Source organism: Lynx rufus, unplaced genomic scaffold (genome assembly GCF_022079265.1).
Source record: "Lynx rufus isolate CCGP_SWC_20201006 ecotype Redwood Valley unplaced genomic scaffold, mLynRuf1.p SCAF_25, whole genome shotgun sequence".
Classification (NCBI taxonomy): domain Eukaryota; kingdom Metazoa; phylum Chordata; class Mammalia; order Carnivora; family Felidae; genus Lynx; species Lynx rufus.
Genome location: NW_025814840.1, coordinates 14,032,188 through 14,057,620, shown reverse-complemented (window position 1 = coordinate 14,057,620; position 25,433 = coordinate 14,032,188). Strand labels below are relative to the sequence as shown.

General features: G+C 43.1%; 1 protein-coding gene across 1 annotated transcript in view; it reads right to left on the bottom strand.

Annotated features, from left to right (window-relative positions):
- The window catches only part of TARBP1 (TAR (HIV-1) RNA binding protein 1), a 90,387-nt gene extending 65,230 nt beyond the window's left edge, over nucleotides 1–25,157 (bottom strand). Inside the window, exons 1-10 of the mRNA XM_047088594.1 lie at nucleotides 24,207–25,157; nucleotides 18,263–18,360; nucleotides 16,696–16,765; nucleotides 14,225–14,373; nucleotides 13,286–13,338; nucleotides 11,672–11,769; nucleotides 8,374–8,509; nucleotides 7,679–7,775; nucleotides 6,443–6,532; nucleotides 175–316 (exon numbers count right to left, since the gene is read on the bottom strand). Of these exons, the coding sequence (XP_046944550.1) occupies nucleotides 175–316; nucleotides 6,443–6,532; nucleotides 7,679–7,775; nucleotides 8,374–8,509; nucleotides 11,672–11,769; nucleotides 13,286–13,338; nucleotides 14,225–14,373; nucleotides 16,696–16,765; nucleotides 18,263–18,360; nucleotides 24,207–25,146 (1,873 nt within the window). The 5' untranslated portion in view covers nucleotides 25,147–25,157. The remainder of the gene's footprint in view (nucleotides 1–174; nucleotides 317–6,442; nucleotides 6,533–7,678; nucleotides 7,776–8,373; nucleotides 8,510–11,671; nucleotides 11,770–13,285; nucleotides 13,339–14,224; nucleotides 14,374–16,695; nucleotides 16,766–18,262; nucleotides 18,361–24,206) is intronic.
- Nucleotides 25,158–25,433: the final 276 nt, after the last annotated feature.

Here is a 25,433-nt window from a genome sequence, read left to right as displayed (position 1 = left end):
AAGTAGGAAACGTATTTTTACATTCCATTATTCACATCTGGCTGAAAATAGGAGTTGGATACCAGTAAATCACGCATTTCTTCGTTAAGCGTGTATCTTGATCTGAAAAAGTAGTTAAAAGTCCTTTGAAGACAATTTGGTGATACCAATCCATATAAATGATTTCAGACTTACTTCCCAAAGCAGGTGACTTCATATACTCTTGAACTAGGTTCTTCACGTAAATATTTAGAGAGGACGTCTCAGGAAGTCCAATGCAACTACAATCTGAGGCTCTCCTGAAACAGTTTTCATTAACACGCAACCAATCACAGAGCTAGGAAGAAAAAATAGTTTTTATTTTAAAAACCTACCTGAACAAAGGGTTTCTAATTGCCCTAAGCCAATTTTTATTTCTTCCACAATAAACTGAATTTAAATAACTGAACACAACAAAGTAATAAAATATTTAGTCATGATGGAGTTCTACAGAGAATAGTGCAGATAGAAAAAAAAATGTGTATATGTATATATATGTAGGTATCTGTGTATATACACATGTGGGTGTTTCAACCTCCCTCAGAGAGTGCGTAAACTTCATTAACAGGCAAGAATTTTTTTTTTTTCAACGTTTATTTATTTTTGGGACAGAGAGACAGAGCATGAACGGGGGAGGGGCAGAGAGAGAGGGAGACACAGAATGGGAAACAGGCTCCAGGCTCTGAGCCATCAGCCCAGAGAACAGGCAAGAATTTTTAAAGAACGGCAGCACCTGGGTGGCTTGGTGCATTAAGCGTGCAACTCTTGATCTTGGCTCGGGTCATGATCTCACGGCTTGTAAGATCGAGCCTCGCATAGGGCTCTACACTGACACCATGGAGCCTACTTGGGATTCATTCTCATTTTCTCTCTCTCTCTCTCTCTCTCTCTCTCTCTCTCTCTCTCTCCCCCTCTGCCCCTCCCATGCTCACAGGCCAACAGGCACGCCCACACTCTCCCAAAACAAACAAACTTAAAAAAAATTTTTTTTAAGTACCTAATATATAGTACACATTTTGATAGGGTCTTCTAAAGAACATCTCTGTGAAAAGTGACACATTACGTAAAACAAATTACAACCTTAAAATTCATTCCAACTTCACATACAAAAATAAAGATATGTTTGAAAGAATGCAGAATGAATGTATTAAGTTGTAATTAAAGTTCCCACCTTCCTGACAAGGCTACTTTCTATCATACATACCTTTGGAAATGTATGAATTAAAAAGAGAAATACTAGTCCTTTCCCATTACATCTTTTGGAAGATGTACAAAACTACAAGTCACAGAATTCAACTTTGATCACACATAATTGTGAATTCTGTTTTGAAATCTAATTATGTTCTAGGTTTTCCTTTTACAGCACATCTCTTACTGTACACATTCAACATACGAATTTTTTTTAAATTTTTTTTTTAACGTTTATTTATTTTTGAGACAGAGAGAGACAGAGCATGAACAGGGGAGGGGCAGAGAGAGAGGGAGACACAGAATCTGAAACGGGCTCCAGGCTCTGAGCTGTCAGCAGAGAGCCCGATGCGGGGCCTGAACTCGCGGACCGTGAGATCGTGACCTGAGCCAAAGTCGGACGCTTAACCGACTGAACCAACCAGGTGCCCCACAACATACGAATTTAAATACGAAGACAATCATTATGAATAAGTCTTTCTAAAAAATAAGAATTTTCTTAGAATTTTCTCCTTATTGAGGTCATCCAAAATTACATGCAAGGAGACCGTGATGCATCACCTGACCAAAGACAAACTTCATGAGTGAATGAATCAGTCAAGACTAAAACCAACATCCCATAGGTGCCAATGAATGAGCAGTTCAGAAACACCAATGTGTAGGTCTTTATTATCAAGTCAGAGAACTGTAAAATCTCACAGGGAGGCCAGCGAGGATACTGATCTCTCAACAGAATATACTTTTTCTTTATATTCCTCTCACACTGGTCAGGCTACGTTTCTTAATTACTGCTGTAAAACGTGTGAGGTTTTCCAAATCTTGCATTTCCCACAAGCGGCATCCTACTATGACAAAATAACCGACAGACAAGTAAACTCAAATTCATATCTGTTTCTTCCTTCCATCAAATCTGTCACAAGACTCAGAATGCTGTCTTCTTCAAAGAGTTTTCATGTCAGAATTATGATTTAAAATGGCATCTACCTAGCAGTCTCTGGGAGACAGGTTCCCTTGATTTCCCATTAAAATACAAGTCTCAAACGTTTATTTGGATACTGTCAAGGAAACAAGAAGATGCCACAGACTGGGAGGAAACTATTTGCAAGAGACACATTTCTGGTAAAAGATTGGTATCCAAAATATACAAAGAACTTACCGTTACGAAAACAAATAACCCGATTTTTACAAATAGGCAGAGATCTGAACAAACGCCTCATCAAAGAAGATACACAAAGAGCAAACAGCATATGAAAAGGCGTTCAGCATCACATCACTAGAGAACTGCAAATTAAAAAACAAAATACCACCACACGCCTCACAGAATGGCTAACGTTCAAACCACTGACAACACCAAACGCTGATAAGGATGTGGGGCAACAGAAGTCTCCTTCGCTGCTCGTGGGAATGCAAAATGGTACAGCCACTTTGGAAGACAATTCGGGCTCTCCTTAAAAAACTGAACATTCTCTTAACATAATCCACAGCAACTGTGCCTTTTGGTATGCACTCAAATGAGTTAAAACGTTATGTCCATATAAAAACCTGTATGTTAATGTTTAGAGCAGCTTTATTCATAATTGCCAGAATTTAAAAACAACTGAGGTGTCTTTCGGGAGGTGAATGAATGAATGAGCAGTGGTATATCAGACAACGGAATGTTATTCAGTGATAGGAAGATGTGAGCTATCAAGCCATGAAAAGACATGCATATTTCTTAGTGAAAGACGCTAATCGGAAAAGGCTTCACAGCATAGGATTCCAGTAAGAGGACATTCCGGAAAAGGCAGAACGATGGATGCAGAGAAAGTATCAGTGGTTGCCCAGGGTTTGGGGCTGGGGGGAGAGAAGAAAGGGACAAGTAGGTGGAGCACAGGGGATTTTTAGGGCAGTGAGACTCATCGGTGTGATAGGGTAATGGTATTTGTGTCATTACACACTTACCAAAGTCCATGAAATATACAAAACAAAGAGTGAACCCCAATGTAAACTATGGACATTAGTTAATAATCATGTATCAATACTGGCTCATCAATCATAACAAATATATCCCATTAACGCAAGATGTTAATAATAGAGAGGGAGGAGGAGGGGACTGGTGAGGAGGTGTGGGGACCTCTCTGCACCTTCTGTTCAGTTTCTCTGTGAACCTAATACTGCCCTTGAATTTTAAAAATTACTTAGGTTGAGCTATAGGGAAATGCCATTTCCACAGGTTAAAACTGACCGAATATCAATGATTTTACGTGATTCAACATAATAGAGATTGCTACTGCAATGAGGACACTACCCCATATGCACTATAGCCAGAACTAAGCTAAGGTACATATATACATATTTGCTTCTATTTTTAAACAGAAAGAATTAAAGTTTGGGTTCAGATAAACCACCAGCCTGTAAGCTTTGTGAGGACAGCGGCCATGTGTATCTTGCTGACCACGAATTTCCAAAACTTAGCACGGAGTCCAGTGTGTGCAAAGTGTGCACACGAGAGTCTTCAGCAAACCAAGACATTAAGGGATAAGCAAACAGACCAAAAGAAAGTTAAAAAGAAGGAAAAAGATGAAGACATAGGAATGACTCAGAGAATGGAGAAAATAAGTGGAACTAATTAAGAAATCTAAGGGGGGCTCCTTGCTGACAAATAAAACAAGCATCCGGCTGGTCAGAGGGGAAAGGACAAAAATGGCAGAGCGTGTCAGACTCAGTGTGGATCAAGCATAGTCTGAAGCATTTTCACACGCATTTTCTCACTGAAACCTTACCATTCATACCATGTCCCAAGATAAATTTCAGATGGATCCACCACAATTTACAAACTGTACACATCAATGCCATGAAGGGACCTCATTTGAATACTTGAACAAAGCTGAACATTTGAACAAACAAAAAGCAAAGTACAAACACACTTACTGGGCATCTGGAGAAATTTAAACACCGAATATTTGAAATCAAGAAATTATCGTGAACATTTTTAGGTATGATAAGAGCCTATTTCAGCCCTTTTTAAAAAAAATGTTTTTAATGATTTATTCATTTTTTGAGAGAAAGAGAGAGAGAGAAACAGGGTGTGAGTCAAGTAGGGACAGAGAGAGAGGGAAACACAGAATCCAAACCAGGATCCAGGTTCTGAGCTGTCAGCACAGAGCCTGACACGGGGCTCGAACCCATGAACCACGACATCATGACCTGAGCCAAAGTCGGATGCTTAACCGACTGAGCCATCGAGGTGCCCCTATTTAGCCCCTTTTAAAGTCTTTATCTTTTAGCAGCACATACTTCTAGATGAAATGATAAGATCTGACACAGAAGTCCAACAAAAAGAACTGATTAAATAAATTCTAAAAGAGGGGCGCCTGGGTGGCGCAGTCGGTTAAGCGTCCGACTTCAGCCAGGTCACGATCTCGCGGTCCGTGAGTTCGAGCCCCGCGTCGGGCTCTGGGCTGATGGCTCAGAGCCTGGAGCCTGTTTCCGATTCTGTGTCCCCCTCTCTCTCTGCCCCTCGCCCGTTCATGCTCTGTCTCTCTCTGTCCCAAAAATAAATAAACATTGAAAAATAAAAAAAATAGAAATAAATAAATAAATAAATTCTAAAAGATTTAATCACCTGAAATTTTAAATATCACATGGTGGAAGATTATTTAGCAACATGTTAAAATGCTCAAATGTACGTGAAGATGAAAAATAAAATTCGGAACAGCATAATTGTAACTTTGTTTAGAAAATCACACATATTAATATTTATTTTATCTTATTTTATTTTACCTTATTTTATTTTTAAGTAGGCTGCATGCCCAGCATGGGACCCAGCGCGAGGGCTTGAACTCACAACACTGGGATCAAGACCTGAACTGAGATCAAGTCGGACGCTTAACCGACTGAACCACCCAGGCGCCCCTACTATGTTATTATATGTACATGAGGTGAGAAAGCAAGACTGAGAATACATATACTGAAAACATTAATAATTAAGGCAAAAGTTATGGATTTAATTTGGTTGCAGGCATTACAGGTTATTTTTATTTTCTTTATATGCTTCTGTATTTTTCAGATTCCACCTAATGAGATGCAGTGTGATCAAGAAAATATGATGAAATTCTCATTTTTAAAGGCCCCGATTTTCTCCTCCTTCTTCATTCCATTACCCTACTCTATGCCCTCATGATTTCACACCTAAATTATTTTAACATGGTTCAAGTTGATTTCTCTTGTTTCTGAGCATACATAGACAAACTTGCTTTCTAAAATAAATTAATCACATCCCTGCCCTCGGTAATCTCAGTAATTGGGAGAAATATAAATCTTTTTTTAAAAAGCTCCCTGTCCTCAAAAACTGTAGAACTGTATAAGATTAGAATTCAACCAGCTAGACCCATCATATGAGCTGACGTGAGTAGTGTGGATGGAGTCCCATGGTTTCAGACAAAACAAAGAGGAGGAAGCAGACCAATGAAGACCGCACGGACAAAAGGAGCACCGTGAGGCCACAGTAGCACCCCGAGGCTGCCAAGGCTGTTGCGGGTGAGGCAGTACTAGTTAAGGGTCTCCACAAGAGCAAGGGTGGCAGAAAAGGAAAGGCACTGAGGATTTCATGGTGGGTTTGATGCATAAAGTCAGGAAGAATCAGGAATTACCAAAATGCGAGACTTGGGCAAATGGGTAGATGGAACTGCCATTAACGGACAGAACAAAAACCAAAAGAGGAGGTCTGTGTTCCTGTTTTTGAGTTATCGTGACTCCTAATACAACTCATCCAGACTCGAGATCTGCCCACGAGCCCTACCTTCTCTTCTAAGTAAGTCTGTCTCTATCCCCAACATTCTCCTGTCTCCCCATAAGAATCCTAGCTGCACTGTTAGGTCCATTCAAAGCAAATATACAATATTTTAAAAGCTCTGTTGGTAGGGGCGCCTGGGTGGCTCAGTCAATTAAGCAACCGACTTCAGCTCAGGTCATGATCTCACAGTCTGTGAGTTCGGGCCCCGCGTCAGGCTCTGTGCTGATAGCTCAGAGCCTGGAACCTGCTTCAGATTCTGTGTCTCCCTCTCTCTCTACCCTGCCCCACTCGGACTCTATCTCTCTCAAAAAAAAAAAAAAACATTAAAAAAAAGAAAAAGAAAACCTCTATTGGTAGATAACAAAGCCATCACTGTATGTTACATAAGAGACTAGTAGTGAATTAGAAAAAAATTTTTATAACATTTCAAGGACCTTATCATTAAATTATTTTCAATCTCACCTCTGTCCACAATGAGGTTCCTCGTCCTAAGGACTCCTCTTGTCTCAGACACATGAGAAAAGTTGAAATATCAGAGAGTGACACCTTCTCCTATAAGATGGCGGGGGAGTCGGGGAGAAGGTGTCAGGGCAGTTAAAAAAAAAAATCATTTAAAAATTTTTAAGCAAATAAAATGAAATCACTGTAAAAGCAAAGCATACTATTTAAAGTAGAATATTACTGGCTAAATCAAAAGAAAGCTATTTTTTTAAATAGAAAATACTCAACCTTAGAAATGAAGATACTGACTACAAACGTTACATCATTATATAAAGTCAATGATTATTTTATACACCTATTTTCCTTACAGTCAAGGCTACTACCTTAAAGACAAGATGGTCACAGTCTAAAAGCAAAACAAAAACATTCTATAAGAAATTACTTAAGTCGAAAAGTGATGCTTCCTTTTCTAAGCCCTGCTTTATGAAACGACACCCTGCCTCATGAAAACCACCTAAGTCTTTTCATTCTCTTAAGACTGTACATCTTGAATTAAGATACCTTGCTCTAGGCCAGGAGTCAGCAAAACCACTCGCAGCTGGTAAATAAAGTTTTAGTGGTACAGAGTCCCTTTATTTATAAACTGTCTATGGCTGCTTTTAAGTTGTAACAGATACACACAGAACCTTAAAAAAATGGGACTTTTTCTGGCCCTTCACGGGAAAAGTTTGCTAACCCCTATTTTTAGCAATCGTAGTGGTGTGGCTCTGTAAAAAACAAAGATACTCTACATTCCTTGAAGGTGGATTTACAGGAAGATGTGAAGAGGAAACCCCTCTCCCCCCAGTGAAATCACCCGAAACAGGTTTAATCCCTCCAGCAATAAGCTGTAACAACATGCGAAATGTTGTCTACCAGGGAAGAGACTTATGGCCCCGGGTTTTTACTGGGAGCTGATCACACAGCCATCTCTCCAGAGCACCTACCAAAATCCCAGACTCTGAGAAGGAGGAGGTGTTCAGTATAGACGACTGTGTGTGTAAACACCTGAGGCATAGTACATCGCTCTTACCAGAGGATAGGGGGAAACCTCCTGAAATCCAAGTTCCCAGCCACGAGCGAGGGCCGGGCTGACCTTATGAGCAGGGCTTTCTAATGACAGCACCACAGGCCTGCTATGTTGACACTTTTCTGCACACCTGCTCATGGAGAAAGACTTGTAAATTGAAGTATCATGAGTAAAGAAGACAAACTTACCACGTCTACCAAATTCATGGCTGTCTGAAGAAGGTAGCACTGAGCCGCCCCTCTCAATAGAATCTGATGGGTGATCATAGTACACTGAAGAACATCCCTGACGTCAAAAAACAAAAACAATGCATTTCCATGTTCTCAAAGACAATTCTGATAACTCGTAAATATTGACAAGCTGATTTCTAGTATCTACGATTCCCATTGCAGAAAGTCACTGTCAGTGCAACTTCAAGGCTATTATTTTCCATGAGGTCTCTACTAGAACTCAATTTACTATGCAACATACCTCTTTCAAAGACTATAAATGACACTTTTCAAATAAGTAGTTTACGGTTTTTGAAATACTTTACAATCAATATTACCGTCTGGTATTTTAGTTCTAGTTTCCTACATTATCAATGTAATTTAAGAGAACCTTACTGGCCTTGTTTCAAAATCATCAAAATCCAATAGCATGTATCATGGCACAAACTTACATCAGTAATTCATAAAAAGAAAGTAAGCTCAACCACATACACAGATTTTTGTTTTTTACTACTTAATATAAAAATTAAGGGCTCAGAAGTCCCAAGGCCAGTATTAACCAAAACCACTCACGATAGATGAAAGCAGAGGGGAAAACAACATTTACTGACGGAAAGTTATGGCAGATAACCATATGTGAACACACAAACGTATGTGAGCAGGAAGTAAATTACCTGAGAGCAAGAAGAGCTTCGATACCCAGGGCCTTACATCGTGGGACATTTGCCAAAGCCTTTGACAGAAACAAAATGGGAATGGCACACCAATGTCTACTTGACATCTTCTGAATACACTTTAATAGGAAACTGCCTGAAAGAAAAAGTTGTAAAATATCACCGTTGCCAATAAGCACCTGGAAAGCTTCTCAACGTCAGCAGTCATTAGGTATGAAAATGCACATCAAAAACCATGAGACAGAACTTCACACCCACGAGGAGGGCTACAATCAAAAGGATAAACAGTAACAAGTGCTGACACAGACACAGGGAAATTGGAACCCTCCCACACTGCTGGTGGGAGTGCACAACGGTGCAGCCAGTATGGAAAAGTTGGGTAGCTCTTCCATGAGTTAAACGGAGAATTACCAGAGGAGCCAACAATTCCTCTCCTGGGCATATACTCAAAAGAACTGAAGGCATACGTTCATACAAGAATGTGTATGTGACTATGCACAGGAGAGTTATTCATAATATTCAAAACTGGAACCAGGGCACCCGGGTGGCTTAGTTCGTTAAGCATCTGACTCTCGATCTCGGCTCAGGTCATGATCTCAGGGTTCATGAGTTCGACACTGAGTGGGGCCTCCATGCTGACAGCGTGGAGCCTGCCTGGGATTCTCTTTCTCCCTCTCTCTGTGCCCCTGCCCTGCTTGTGCTCACTCGCCTTCTCAAAAATAAATAAGTAAACAAAAAACAAAAGTGGAACCAATCCAGATGTCTACCAACTGATAAAAGGATAAATAAAATGTGAGATATCTATACAGTACAGTATTATTCAGTCACAAAAAAGAATGAAATATTGATACATGGGTCATTATTGGATGACCCATCATGGATTAATGTAAAAACATTATGCTAAATGAAAGAAGCCAGACATAAAATAAAAGGCCACATACTGTATGATTCCATGTATATGAAATGTCTAGAATCGGCAAACCTGTAGAGAAAGGAGATTAGTGGCTGACAGGAACTGAAAGGAGATTAGTGGAAACTGATTGATGATGGGCATAGAGTTTCTTTCGGGGGGTGATGAAAATATTCTGGAATTAGAAGTAATGGTTGTACAACTTTGTGAATGTACTAAAAAACAAATGAATTGAACACTTTAAAAGGGTTTTATGGTATGTGAATTTTAGCTCAACAAACCTGTTGGAAAAAATCAATGTCATTTCAAATTGCATGCCTCTAAGTATTCTACTCTATTGTAAAGATTCTGATAACCATGCAGCTATAGTAAAAAAAAAAAAAAAAAAAAAAAAAAAAAAGCTTAAGGTAAAAGATCAACTTTTTACTGTTAAAAGCCATTCTTCTGTTGGAGATATTAAAGAAAAACAGGGTAAGAATGGGTCTAATCAGGGCGCCTCGGTGGCTCAGTCGGTTAAGCACCTGACTTCGGCTCAGGTCATCATCCCAGTTTGTGGGTTCGAGCCCCACATCAGGCTCTGTGCTGACAGCTCAGGGTCTGGAGCCTGCTTTGGATTCTGTGTCTCCCTCTCTCTCTGCCCCTCCTCTGCTCACAGTCTGCCTCTTAAAAACAAATAAACATTAGAAAAAAATTAAAAAAAAAAGACATTTCATAGCTTTCAAAAAAAAAAAAGAATGGATCTAATCACTGTTTATTTTTCTATTTTGAGATAAAAACATCAGGTGCTCTGTCCTGCCTTCTCTGCTAATATGTGATTTCTTAAAGGACCTTCAAGTCATGCAATTAGCGTAAATGTCTGTTTCCTCTGATCATCCCTATAGAATGACTTAAGGAATCCTTGGAAGCTGCTGAAAGGAACTTGTGTTTCATGTTTTACTTATAAAATAATACTTTATACTACTTATTTATAAAATATCATGCATTTTGTATCTTCCAAAGTATCTAGCACAAAACTAGATACATTTAAGATACTCACTGGAAATTGTTGACTAAAAAACTACCAAGTAAAACCTGAGTAAACAAACACTTTACTTGCCCTCTTGTGGGACTAATTAAGTTCCCCCTTTTGCCTAACACCTCACTCACAGCACAGAAGACGGCGATGGCCACGCTTCCATTTCACATTCATTCGACATGCTTACAGGTATCCTCTGCATGCTGGCTATGGCCACAGACATCAGGCACTGAAACCCCGGGGGCGCTGACCCCCACCCCCTCCCTCGCTCGGCGCTGATCTGGGATGTGCCAATGTGGTCGGCACAGTAATCTCCGTATGGCTGACTTCGGGCAAACTACACAGCGTCTGAGAGTTACCTTCTCCAGGAGCGGATTTTTTACAAAAGCAATCAAAGTAATCAATTTTCCATAAATCTGAAGTTGAGATATACAGATCATCTTTTCCCTTTTCTCCTGACTTTTAAGTAGATATTACCATCGGTCACTTGTTTCGCTATACTTGCAGATGAAATACAAAAGGAAACGTGCATATATTTCATACCCAGGTTCACTTTACAAGCCACAAAGCCACGAGTGAAAAGGACCCAGGAAGTAGAGTTAAGTCTTTCTGCTCAGCAAACAAAAGAACACTGGTTTTGTTCTTTGCTTATCAACTTAACTCCTCAGAAAGGAAAATAAACCCCCAATGTGAACGGGTATTTCTAAGATATAAGGTCTTACATAAAACAACTGTATGTTTCTGTGACCTTTTAAGTTCATATCTATAGACGGGCAGTTTTGCCACAATGGATATTCTGTTTACAACTTTTTCCTAAACCCAGGCTTCTCTTTCTTCAAACAATTTTACTGATTTTTAGAAAACAAATAGAGAAAACTAGAAAAGACAGCCAACTGCAGCACCCATTCTAAAATTACTTCTATGTTGGGGCGCCTGGGGTGGTTCAGTCGGTTAAGCGTCCAACTTTGGCTCAGGTCATGATCTCACAGGTTCATAGGTTTGGGACCTGTGTCGAGTTCTGTGCTGACAGCCTGGAGCCTGCTTCCGGTTGTTTCCCCCTCTGTCTGCCCCTCCCCCACTCGTGCTTGCTCTCTCTCCCTCTCTCAAGTGTAAACAAAAAAAATTTTTTTAATTACTTCCACTTTACTCATGCCAATACTAGTAATTACGTATTATATATAAAGGCAAAAGTGTGCACTCAATTACAATAAACACCTGTATAATTCTGACAAAATAGGTAAATTCCAAAACAAGGAAATTACTTTGATAATATTGATTATAATAGTTATAGGATAGTGCTTATCACCAATATGCTAAAAAAATTTTTTAAGCCTTAAAGCTAATAAATTAAAAAACTCTTTGCCAACACATACTCTTTATTTCTTCTGGAAGAAGAGAAATATAAGTGACTAAAAACTTCTGTAATTTCAGTCCCAATGGAGAACCACTTCCTATCAGCTGGCCTGGGGACCTACAGACAAATGAGGGAAAGAAACAAATATTTAAAATTTACAAATAAGGATACTGAAACTAGATGAACTATGGCTCAAAAGTCTTTCAACAACAAACATCTTTTTCTGAACCTGCATTTTATTTTTCAGTGAAATTTTGAAGCTCCTTCTGATTACAGAAACATCAGGGTCTTCTAGGAAAACGGACATGGGTTAATAACGTAACATACTAAGTAGCCGCGAATTTCCTTTTTGCGATAATTTCCCTGACACGCATATAGGACTCTTGCTAAACAGCGTCAGTTTTTAAAAAGTCTAAAAATGATCATTTTCAATTATACTTCATTGTTTCCAACATATAATCCAATGATTTCAAATCTTTAAGTATTAAATAAAAGAAATAACATTCCCAGAAAAACATATATGGGTAATTAATTACTTCTGCAAGAGCATTTAACTATTCGCGTCTACTAAAGTCGTGGTTTTTTTCTGCCATATGCTTCCGCCAGGGACATTATCTGTTAATTGAACACATTAGAGTGGGCGAAAACTGAAGGCATTTCATAATAAATGTGTCTGCCGGCTCCTTTAGAGGCACCAAGTAGGTTTTACTGCTCTCCAGCTGTCTAATTGCTTCACAGAACTATTCAATAGTAATGAGTTATCTGAAAACTAATTGGCAGATCAAGCATTGCTATGTTCTTTCAATATTTATTAAATAGGATTAAATATTAACAGCAGCACAAACTAACTTAAACATCTCAAAGAGACTGGCAGTGGGTGTGTGTTTTTCTGTTTAGAGGTACACCGAACAGAAGACCTGCAAGTATAAATTTACTTCATCGATGTTGGAAAGACAACGGAAGTTCAAAAGCAAGGGGAAATTCTGAAGGTATAATTCAAGAGTACAGATAACGCTGAAAAACTGAGGCCATCGCACAATGACAAACTTTTCGCTGTCTGACTTTTCAAAGTGGAGAGGGGGCAGGAAGTGATATATTCTAGACAATGGCAGCCGCTGTCAGATTTGGAAACGGCAAGGTTAGTGAGCCCTGTGGTATCAGATTGGCATCGGAGGTGCTGCTGTGAACTCCTGGCTTTTCACGTGGATGGAGAGGCAAGTGGACAGACAGACTGACAGACCGACCCTGAAAAGAACACAGATGGGTAAGTCCGCCCAGCAGACAGAGCTGCTGGTTAGCCAAAGTCACTATAATTTGCAAAAGGGCAGAAAACAGAGCAAGGGGAAGAAAGTAAATAAACTCTGTGACCTATACTTTCCAGAAGCCCAAGAGTGGAAGGGTTCAAGGTAAGAAATAAGAGAAAAAGGAACACTTGATACGCTAATAGAAAGAGAGCAAGAAGAACCACAAACACAGAAGGACGTTGTAACAAGAAAAAGTTTCATGTCTCTTCAGCAACACGTAAGATGTACCAAATGCATTAAACTGCCTGGTCCTATTTCACAAACATGTTAAATTTATACATCAAGTACATATTCCTACATTGCTGCTAGGTTGCATACTGCCTGTTTACCTGCTATATAGAGAGCTCTCTGAAAGTGCATCCATTAATGGTCCAATAATAAACTAAAAAAAAAAGAAAAAAGAAAAAAAGTAATTAATGTTAAGCTACAGCTGCAACTTTGAAAAGTCAGCTTTGCCCTAACTGCATATCCCAGTAGCGATGCAGACGAGCTGGTCTATGCAAAGCTGATCTCTTACCCTGCAGGCTAATTCCATGCTAACCTTGGAGGGTCCCTTAAGTCTATTGCCACAACAACTACAGAATTTTCCCACCTGATAAAAACTTAGGAAGAGCGTTCATATAGGGCCAAGAAGGAAGAAACAAACCCCAAGAAGAAATACACGATGGAAAATAAGCACAGTTACAGAGGAAAAAAACAAAAAAGATACTCAAGAGAAAATGTAGGCTCCTATGCCCGGAAAATAAAATGGGGGGAAAATTATATTTTCAAAAATATTACCCGACATAGGACCAAAAAAGCAAGAGTCTAGGAAGCGCAGGGAGGACAGGAGAATGTGGAAAATGAGACATCTCAAAACATGACAGCAGGTCCTCAGGAAAGTTTACTAGGGTGTCTCTAAATAAGGGGTAAATCACTGTGCACCCAGTGATCACGTGACTCACCGGTACCGTAAGACTTAAATCACGGCTATAATTCTCAGTCTCCGCTTTGTGTGATTTCTGATCAATGGACGTATAGACGCTAATAAATACAGCTCAAAAGGCGATCTCTGCTTAATACAATAGCTAACACTAATTCAGGGATTCAGAACTGTGGAAGCAGCATCGTTATGCAAATCTATAAAGTGTTACTTACTATGTGAGAGCCCCAATATACAGATTTTTTGAAGATCACTTATGATGCAACAAATGCCTTTTCCTCTCATCTCTTGATGAGAACAGGGGTGGGGGGGGGGTGGCGGGGTGGTGGGGAGAAGCTGTCAGTACCTCAGAAAATTCTGGTGAAAACGGAAGAACCTTTGTCTCATATAGCTCCAAAAAATGGAGAACACCTTCTTTGGTCAGGATTTTATTTTCGCTTTCAAACATTCTTTTATAAATACACATATGCCAGGATGGGTGAAAGAGCCAATTTCCTGTGGAAATAAACACCCAATGTTGTTGACAGCTGATTCTCACATTATGTCGTGCCACACAGACTATAAATTCATAAATAAACACATTTACACACAGATACGTTAACTTCATTAGGACACTACAGCACTGAGTTTTTAAATCATATCCAAGGGTGCTCACCGAGTGACCAAAAGGACTTCAGTCTTCAGTGTTCCATGATCAGACAGTTTCACTTAGAGAATCCGCAGGCAACTTTACCACCTCTACGGCGCACAGGGTTGGGACTTTAGATTTGGGGCCATTTCAAACAATCCCTGTCATCCTACTTCAGTCCATTTTTCACACAGAAACCTGAAACTGTCCCTCCTCCACTTAAAACCCTTGAGTGGCTTCTCATACGTGGAATAAGATCTTAACGGGGCACCTGGGTGACTCAGTCGACTCTTGATTTTGGTTCAGGTCATTATCTCTCGGTTCGTGAGATTGAGGCCCGTGTTGGGCTCTGTGCTGAATGTGCAGCCTGCTTAGGACTCTCTCTCTCTCTCTCTCTCTCTCTCTCATTATCTCTCGGTTCGTGAGATCGAGGCCCGTGTCGGGCTCTGTGCTGAGTGTGCAGCCTGCTTAGGACTCTCTCTCTCTCTCTCTCTCTCTCTCTCTCTGCTGCTCTCTCCTGTTCCCATCTCAGGACCTCTGTACACAGTGTCGCCTCAACTCTGAAGTTGGACGTCCTTTCTCAGGTAGGCCTTCCCTGCCCTGCTCACTATATACTCCATTTCAGTCCTTTGTTTGGTACCTTTACAGAACTTATCGCGCGACTTTTTTTTTCACGGAAAAGAGACAAAGTTAAATCAAAAATAGTACATCTGTCTCACCGCTTTTTTCCTAGCACTTAGCATATACTGGACACTAAGGAATTTCTGTTAAATATATAAATGAGTGAGGGCAAAAACACACAAAAAAATGGAATAAATATGTACCTTAGAGATTTTTTTTAAAACTCTTTTGAAATATTCTTTAATTCTTCTAGGAAAAAAATTATTCAGCATTTTTAACTCATGGCATTCTAGAAATAAATTGGTCCATTATTTGTAATTTACGCCAAGATGCTTGTTCAATGCTTTGGCAATGGTAATTTTTCAAAATCTGTCACTGCTATTTGATTTGGCTTGCCAAGAGCTGTGGGCAAAACATGGTAATAAGAGAATCATTTTAATAGTAAATGCATAAGGGAAGTCACAACAGGATTCAATTAAATTCTAGCCCCAGGTGACTACAGATTCTTTCGCTCTGTGAAAAATCCCAGTGTATCCAAAAACAACTACAGCGCTTGGCTGAATAAAAGCTCAACTCCTAAGGGGTCAAACTATTAAAGTTGTAATTATCTAGAGAAGGCACTAAAACCCATTTACCTAGGTTAATTCTCACGGGTAAACATGATAATGTAACAGTTTATCATTCATATGCATACTAACCACTGTCAGCCTGCATTTAGCGGTTTTGTTGACTCAAACTTCATTTCATAAAATAATTTCAGGAAGCTCTGCTTCCTTCTGTGTCTCCTAAAAGGCTCTCAAAATACAGTACTAGGGAAGGGCTTAAAAAACCGTTTTCCAAATTCTGTCTTGGAATCTTCCTAAGAAGTCCAAGTGACAGAGTAGTAATTGAACCCCCCAAAAAGGAACCAACAAACAATGAAACGGATCTGGAGAATAAGAACGGAGAGCAGTTAAAATATAGAATACCAAGGAGCTATTATTAAAAACGTAGACCACACCGACATCAAAACATTACTGAAGAGCCCTTATCTTTTAAGGATATACGCTGAAATAATCATAGACAACATGATACGCTGTCTTGGGGCGGCTTCGCAGTCCCTGGTGGGGAAGTAGCAGGACGGGTTGAGAGAGGATACGAGGCACCGGTTGGCCACGTGTTGATCACTGTCCGAAGCTGGGCGAGGGGGTTCATTTTACACGCTATTCTCCTCCTTCTGTGAGGGTTGAAGTGTGCCGTCACCAAAAGTTTACAGAGTTAACCATACCTCCGACTCCCAGAAAACTCTGCAGTCATTTAAAATTATGTTCTCAAAAACTATTTACGGATACAGGTAAACGCATCTGGACACAAGCCTAAGTGAGACAAACGTTATGATCAACCAGTCCAGAGGCGTGGGTCTGGAACGTTAACAGCCGTTCTCTTGGTGGCAGCAGATTCACATCATCCTCCTTACACTTTTAAAAGTTTTTCCCAACTCTCTGTAATGAGTAAGAGGCAGGTATACAAATGAGGAGGAAAAAAGAAACTCTAAATGTCACAAGAATCAAAATAAAAGTAATCATTACCATTTTCCTCGGACACCGCATATTCAAACAGACTGTTGAGCTTTGGTAAAACTGGCTTTATAACATGGATCTGAAAACAAAAACAAAACACCATATGAAATAAAAATTCACCTTTGAAAACTTCGAGGTGAACTCGAAAAAAGAAAATGAATCTGCTTTTCATCCGTTTATAGAACAGTAGCCCTTCTGTTTTTTTTCCCCATAGAAAAACTATGCAGAAGGTGCCAGATTCTTCCAGTTGTTAAACCATATGAATTCTGGTGTAGGAGACCGAGTGCGGCAAAGCTAACGAACACAGCCTAGGATAGAGTGACAGGACCGTCACATTTGTACAGTGAGAATCATAAACCACATCATGTAATCCTCAGCTGTGCTGGGAAACAGGCAGAGCTGGTAATACCAACATATTACAAAACAGGGAAAAAATATTCTCTAGTCGCTCAAGTTGTTCAAGGCCATACATTTAGAAGTAGGGCCAGTTCAGAGTTCAGTGTTCAACTACTTAGACTACGGTAGGTAAATCAGAGTTTCTAAACAAACTATAGGGATCTTATGTATATACTGATTAAGGAAAACCATAAAAGTTTATTTGAATTTGGAAATGCTTTTTTTTTTTAACGTTTATTTCTTTTTTGAGAGGGAGGGAAAGTGCGAGCAAATGCGAGAGGAGCAGAGAGAGGGGGAGACAGAGGATCTGAATCAAAGCAGGCTCCACATGAAGAGCAGCGAGCCTGAGGCGGGGCTCGAACTCACAAACCAGGAGATGATGACCTGAGCCGAAATTGGATGCTCAAACAACTGATCCACCCAGATGCCCCGAATTTAGAAATTTAGTGGTGCCTGGGTGGCTCAGTCAGTTAAGTATCCAACTCTTGATCTTGGCTCAGGTCATGATCTCACAGTTCAGGTTGGCCCGTGGGGCTCCATGCCAATAGCCCGGAGCCAGCTTGGGATTTTCTCTCTCTCTCTGCCCCTCCCACACACATGCACAATCTCTCCCTGTCTGAGAGATTCCTCTCACCTTAAAAATTTCATGATTCTACAAAAACTAACTCAAAGTTAACTGAAAATGACTTTTCAAGTTTTCACTTGCATGACTAGGTACACACAGATATAGGAACTAAAACAAGAAAGGAAGGAAGGAAGGAAGGAAGGAAGGAAGGAAGGAAGGAAGGAAGGAAGGGAGACCGGCCTACAAAATTAAAGGGCAATTATTTATTTAACAATTCATCTCAGAATCACCTTAAGTAACATTTTCCTAAGTGTGTATTTCTTTGGAGATTATTCAGAACACTGAGAAAGTAAAAACTAACACTTTAGAAGGAAATGTCAAGGGAAGAATAAACAAGGCTAAAAGTCTCTGAGTCACAATTTAAGTCGATTAAAAATACGCTTTAATTTCCTGAGTTAACAGTTTTAAATTGCATTTATGCCAGAGAACAAAGGGCACTTGTATCCCATTATGCTTTATCCAAATTCGTCTTTTTTGCACTGCTTTTACAAAACATTTGAAAAAAAAATTAAAACTGCATCTACATAGGATTTGTTAAAATATGAAAACACCCACCTGATTTCCTTCTAGAGTTTCCATAATTAAAATATAGTTTTCCCAAAACTTGAGAAGTTCATCCTTTTTCTTCTCAGACCACCAAAACAGACTCGGGCCTGATGTGGTTTAAAAAAGGAAAATTAGTTCCTCCTTTTGCGTATTTCTTAGGTTTCTTAATGACAGTCATTTTTAAAATCATGCCACTGTTACCAGATACCGTATCCTCTAATAATGCAGGGTACCACTGTATCAAAGCCCAGAGAGGAAGCTCGGGCTAACAAGAATCTCAAAAGGAGTTGTGTTTTTTTGTTTTTTTCTTTCCTTTGCTTTTAAATAAGATTACTGTTTTGGAGTTCTGGGTAAGAGTCATAAACCCTGCTTTCTCTCCCTAAGAACCTTGGTGTAACAGCCAAAGATTTTTCAGAGGCAAAAGCCCAAAAGTGTGGAGAAAACAGGGAAGCAGACAACAGCAGTGAAGTTTAGCTTGAAACATTAGAGAAAAACTAAGCAGACTCAAGAAAAGTGAGTATTAAGTACCCACGGGGAAAGCCAAGAAAAAAATTGATTTCTACTTTAAAAATTTCCCCAGACCTAAGGAATTGCCGGCAAAAGCGAACTCTGTAAGTAGAAGCAAAAACCGAGGATAAACTAAAAGAGGATGTGTTCAGTGTGTTTAAGTAACAGAGCCTTGGTGCCCCTTCCTGCGCTCTGAGCCAGAAAAAGCCTGGAAGTGATTCTCCGGAGAAGGTAAAACTGTGGGTCTCTGGAGGGAGAGGCATTGGACTCTGCTGAGGTCAGGAATGAGTGTCGTATGAAGCCGGGAATTAAGTGACCATGGAAGCACCCGGGTGCTGAGATCCCCCTCTACCTGCCCCTTCTACCACATGAGCCCCTCAGGTCCCAGAATGCTGACCAGGACTTCACTAGGCAGCAGCAGACTAGAAGGTCTCCGTGGAATCTGGCCAGCCCAAGAGGAAAGACCTGTCATGGGAGGTCACCTTGCACTGAAGTTCATGCAGGCTCTGCTCATGTGCTTAGAGACTTAAACTTGGTTTTTGGCTCCTTATTCTTAAATAGAAACAGGTATCTAAGGATCACCAGATGTCTGCGGGAACGTGCACATTAAAGATCAAGACCAAACAAACAGAGGAGATTTGGAGAAAACACAACTGGGGGAACAAGGTAAACCTCAGGCTGCTGTAAGAAAAGGATACGATTAATAAGGGTGCATTGTAAGAACAAGAAAGATCGCGTGAGAATAAAAATTTGATAGCAACAAACAAGAAGCGCAGAGAAAGGACCGGAAATAATGCTGAGAGAGTCACCCAAGAAATAGAACAAAGAGACAAAATCATAGGAAACAGGAGAGAAGATGCTTTGCTAACCAGTCCAGGAGCTTCAATATCCAACATGAGAACAGAAATAAGCAAGGAAGGAAGGAAGGAAATAAAGTAATTCAGGAGAAGTTCTCAGAACTGAAGAACATGATTTCCAGATTGACTAGGTCCACCAGTGGCCAGCACAGGGATGAAAAGTGACCCAAGCCAAAACCGTGAAATTTCAGAATGATGGGGGCACAGTCCCTACTTCCACGGAGAACACAGCACATATAAATAAACATGATTCAGGATGGTTTCAGACTGCACAAGAGCAACAATGAAAGCTCTAGCTTCGAAGACAATAGATCAATGCCTTCAAAATTTTGAATGGAAACGTTTTCCAGGCTAGAATCCTACCCCCGGTCAAACCATAAATCAAATGTGATGGGAAAACAAAGGCATTTAGACATGCTTGGTCTTAGCTTTCACTTAGGATATAGAAAGCCACAGAAGAACATTCCTGCCACACTGACAAAGGGAAAAAGCTGGACAACACACAAATTCTTGAACTCCTGAAACCTAAGGCTGTCGAGCAACCCGGTGATCTGGACTCTAAAGGGCAGAAAGTCTCTCCAAGAACAGACAGGACACGCAAACTGACCTACCTCTGGCCAAGTGCAGGAAGAGGTGGTCACCAAAAAGTAGTTTAAAAAAAACAACGAGGGGCACCTGAGTGGCTCAGTCAGTTAAGGCTCCAACTCTTGAGTTCAGGTCAGGTCATGATCTCGCTGCTCGTGGGATCAAGCCCCACGTCCACTCTGCGCTGACATCACGGAGCCTGCTTGGGATTCTCTCTCTCTCTCTCTCTCTCTCTCTCTCTCTCTCTCTCTCTCTCAAAATAAATAAAGGAACTTGAAAAATAGAGAGGCAAAGAAACAACGAACATTTGGGGAGTTTCTCAAGGCCAGGTGTGGGCTAGTTTAACAGCCTAGCACCTGGAGAACCGCAAAGGGAATCCACAACCATTCACCAGCTCAGTTCCCTTAGGCCTCCTCCAGCGGTTCTGAGAAAGACTGTGGGAAAGGCAAGAGACTTTGTAGCGCAAGCATGCAGGCCCCACCCAGGTTCGAAGGGGCAGCAAGACTAACTGGAGAAGCCCATCCTAGCCCTCCAAGGGTACAAGACGGTGGTCAGCTGCTTAAGCCTGTCTGCACCCTGGACCCCCCCTCACACCAGAGGCCACACCTGTCCGCCCCTGGGGGAAAGCCTCGGACGTCCCCATGCCTGCCGCAGTCCTGATACCAGGCAAAAGCTGGCCACCCTGAAGGATGGACAGAAACCTGCACCGACAGGAGGAGACCGTCTCATGCCCAGAGTCCTGCACTGGGACTGGCAGCAGGTCCGCTGCTGGGAGAGGGCAGGAAACCAGCAGCCAAGACCTCCCGCAGATACAAGCAGAACGAAGCCACCAAAGGACAGGGTAAGGGAACTCTAAACCCTCCACTAAGCGGGAGGCAGAGGTGTGCTAGCTTCGGCAGCACACAGACTAAAAAGGGTAGGAGACAGAGGTTATTGGCCACGGGGGTGGGGGCAGAGATGGCATAGAAAGCTGGAACCCTGAGGTTCAGGCACGTGGGGCCTAAGAAGAGGCTGGCGCAGAAGATATGAAAAGTCCCACCCCCCTTCACCCTCCACCTCCAGCCTTGCACCGAGGGACAAACATCAGCGGTCTACCCCTGAGGGAAGGACCCCAGCTGTGGTGTTAGCATCAAGGGCCTCAGAAAAACAAGTACACTGACCGAACCCCTGGGTACTCCCGACTTCCCACTGAACATAAGCCAGCAATAATCCACAACCACAGCAACAACAAGATCCAAATACACACTAGTGTGACTCAACCCCCAGCACTAATGGCCTAACAGAAGAGCGGCCTTCTCTATGCATAAATATTTACTTCAGTCTCTACTGAAGAGAGTGACCCCACCGCCAAGAAATAAAACAAAAACCCAAACCAAACTTAGAAATGGCCCATGCATACACACGTGACTAGGAGGAGTATGTTGAAGATGTTAAAGGACCTAGTGGAGAAGGCAGAGAGCATGTATGAACAGATGGGGATTCTCAGTGAACGGAAGTGTCAGAAATGATGGAAATAAAAACATATCAGACACAACAGGTTCTTTGATGGATTCATCAGATATGCTCTTAAAAATTTCGATCTCTGGGGGCGCCTGGGTGGCGCAGTCGGTTAAGCGTCCGACTTCAGCCAGGTCACGATCTCGCGGTCCGTGAGTTCGAGCCCCGCGTCGGGCTCTGGGCTGATGGCTCGGAGCCTGGAGCCTGTTTCCGATTCTGTGTCTCCCTCTCTCTCTGCCCCTCCCCCGTTCATGCTCTGTCTCTCTCTGTCCCAAAAATAAATAAACGTTGAAAAAAAAAATTTAAAAAAAAAATAAATAAATGCAGTCATGCTGTATGTAGCCTTAAAAAAAAAAAAAAATTTCGATCTCTGGAAAATGCTGTACATCAAAACAAGTGAGTAAATCAAAAAAGGGGAAGGTAAGAACCCCAGGAAACAAGAGTTCCAAGACAGGACTCAGGTGAAGGCAGATTAAGAATGGCAACTGGGCACCAGGCTGAACTTCTACAGGCATCTAACAGAAATGATCAAGAAATGATCAAGAAATCCAAGGGGCGCCTGGGGGGCTCAGTCGGTTAAGGGTGGTCTTGCAGTTCGTTGCTTCAAGCCTAGTATCGGGCTCTGTGCTGATGGCTCAGAGCCTGGAGCCTGCTTTGGTTGCTGTCTCCCTCTCTCACTCTCTACCCCTGCCCTGCTCACGCTGTCTGTCTCTCTCAAAAATGAATAAACATTAAAAAAAAAAGTGTCCAAGAAATCTAAGAGAAAAACCAGAAAATTTTTGTACAAGAAAAACTGAGACAACTAGCTAAAAATCTGAGGCTGAATTAGTGATACAGAGAGAACTAGATTTTTAAATGACGAAATTCCAGGAAAAACTTGCAAAAAGGAAAAAAAAATCGTAGCTTACTACACAGATCACCTGTGGACAGTAATTTCAGTCATACCTTTATAATGTTGAATTCACATTTAACCAAAGGGTAACTATGACAATGGATGTTGCTTTACCCAGATCATTGGAAGACACAGAGGTAAGTACCAAAATAATCCATTAAAAGGGTACAAGACGTTGTTTTCTGAAATGGAAACTAGAAGTGGGAGAGCACAGAAAAACTATGGCTTATCTTTAAAACTCTGCAGTGGGGCGCCTGGGTGGCTTGGTCGGTTAAGCGTCCCACTTCAGCTCAGGTTCACGGTCCGTGAGTTCGAGCCCTGCGTCGGGCTCTGTGCTGACCGCTCAGAGCCTGGAGCCTGTTTTGGATTCTGTGTCTCCCTCTCTCTCTGCCCCTCCCCTGTTCATCCTCTGTCTGTCTCTGTCTCAAAAATAAATAAACGTTAAAAAAAAAAAAAAAACTCTGCAGAATGATTCTTTAAAATAAATGGCTTCAATTTTGGTATTTTTAAAGTCTTCTCCAGGGGCATCTGAGTGGCTCAGTTGGTTGAGCATCTGACTTAGCTCAGGTTACGATCTCATCATTTGTGACTTTGAGCCCCACATTGAGCTCGCTGTCAGCGCAGAGCCTGCTTCGGATCCTGCTTCAGCTCCTGTCTCCCTCTCTCTCTGCCCTGCCCCTCCTTGAGCTCTCTCTCAAAAACAAATAAAATATTTTTTTAAAAAGCCCTCTCCAGTGAAAACTCTAATTAGATGATCACCAATTCGTGGACTGTCAAAATATTTACTATCTAATGTTTTAGACAAACAGGAAAATCTACTCACAACTTCAACCAAACAAAAATCCTTTACCAGTAATAGGCAGCTATAGCTGACAAAGTAGAAATTTTCTGTCTACTGAGACAATGTTGAATCAATCTATTTTCGGTCTTGGAGAGCTCAAAAAGATGACCGAAGGGCATGTCCACACATTTCAGTGAACAAACCAATTAACAGTAAGTACCAAATGGAAGGGAGTCCTGGTTATTTCAACTACTCTTGTAGGAAGCCCAGGCTCAAAAGGTTTAAAAAAAAAATTACTTAAAATCAACAGCAAAAATACCCTCAAAAGGTCGACTTAAGGACTACACATTTAACAAACTTCAGTAACTCCCAGACAGAGAATTGCCAAGAGAAACTTTCAAAGAGTGTGACGATTTCGGGTTCAGAATTCTAACACTCAAACCTCAATGCACTGGTCAGGACAGGGAAATAATTTTTCTTTCAGTCTGATGGAAGCGAACCCTTCCTTTCTGTTAGGATGGACCTACCACGAGATCGCGCAAATGTGGTCTGTAAAATCCTGAATGGGCTCAGTCCTGTTCCTAATTATTCCACGGACGCAGGGTTCCGCCCCGCTCTGGGTCAGAAAGGTTAAGAAACGCTGACTGTTCTCAGCTGCAGAGATTGGTGACACTTGGAGCACATCCTCTCGAGGTGAGGCTCCCAAGGTGTCCGGGCTTTAAGGTCAAGGGAAGGCACATCAGGCACGGAGGGCGAAGAGCTGGGTTTCAGAAGCGGGGGGCCTCCCCAGCGGGAAGCCAAGCGGGGTGGGGCCGGGGGCAAAGAGGCAAGTACCGTTTCCTTCCTGGGGGCCGCAGGCGCAGCGGGCCCCCAGCTCCGCCGACACCTCCACCGCCCTCTGCAGCAGGTAGCGCGCTCGCTTGCGCGTCAGGGCGTCCTGGGCCTGGGCCAGCCCCGCCTGCACCGTCCTCCAGAAGCGCCAGCAGCGCCGCGCGTCCGGGCCCTCCTCGCGCGTGCGCGGGTCGCGGTCGGCGCCGGGCTCGGGCAGCAGCCTCTCGGCCAGGGCGCTCAGCACCAACAGCTGCGGCCCGACGCGGCCCGGCCCCGGGGGCGCCCCGGCCGCGCCCAGCCCGTCCCACACGGCCCGCAGCGCCGCCCCGCCGCACTGGCCCAGCGCCGGCAGCAGCCGCCCGGCCGCCAGCGCCGCCGCGTCCTCCGCGGGCCCGGCCTCGCCCCCGTCCCCGTCGGCGGCCAGCGCCAGGGCGAGGGCCGCCTGCGCCACCCGCTCCAGCAGCGGCCCGTCCTCGCGGGGCCGCAGGCAGGGCCCGACGGCCGCCAGCACCTCCACGGCCGCCTCGGCGCCGGGCGCGGGCCCCCCGGCGAGGAGGTCGCGCAGCGCCTCCTCGGCCAGAGCGGCCGCCAGCTGCGAGCCCCCGGCGAGGCGGGCGCACGAACGCAAGGCGGCGCCCGCCGCCCTCAGCACGCGCCGGCGGTGGCGGGCCGGCGGGCCGGGGTCCGAGCCGCCCGCGGGGCGCCCGCGCAGGCCCCGCAGCAGCGGCACCAGGTACCCCGCGGCGACCTCGCGCGCCGCCTCCGGGAGCGCGCCCGCGCCCCTGCCGCCGCCGCCGCGCGCCTCCTCGTCTTCGAGTCGCTGCAGCAGAAAGCACAGCGTCTCCACGCGCTCCGCGGACGCCTCCCCGCGGCACAGCGCTCCGAGCAGGACCCGGGGGTCCCGGCTCTGCGACAGCAACGCTTCCGCGAGCACCCACTCCATTTGCCCCCGCGCGCGCCGCCGCCACCCGGCGCCCAAATGAGGGGCCGGCGTGCGCGAGTGCGTGCGCGTGCGCGGCTGGCCCGGGCTCACGCCTGCCCGGAGGGGGCCCTCAGCCCGCCCAGGCCCGGCCCTGCGCGCTCTGGGGCTCCCCCCAGCAAGCACCGCCTGCAACCCGATCCCTCTCGCCCCTCCCTTACTATTTTGTAGTGGAAAGAAAGCCCTCGTTAAACGTCACTGTCGTCAGGGCATCAACTCCATCAATTCCTAATTGGAGATGGGCCTGTCCC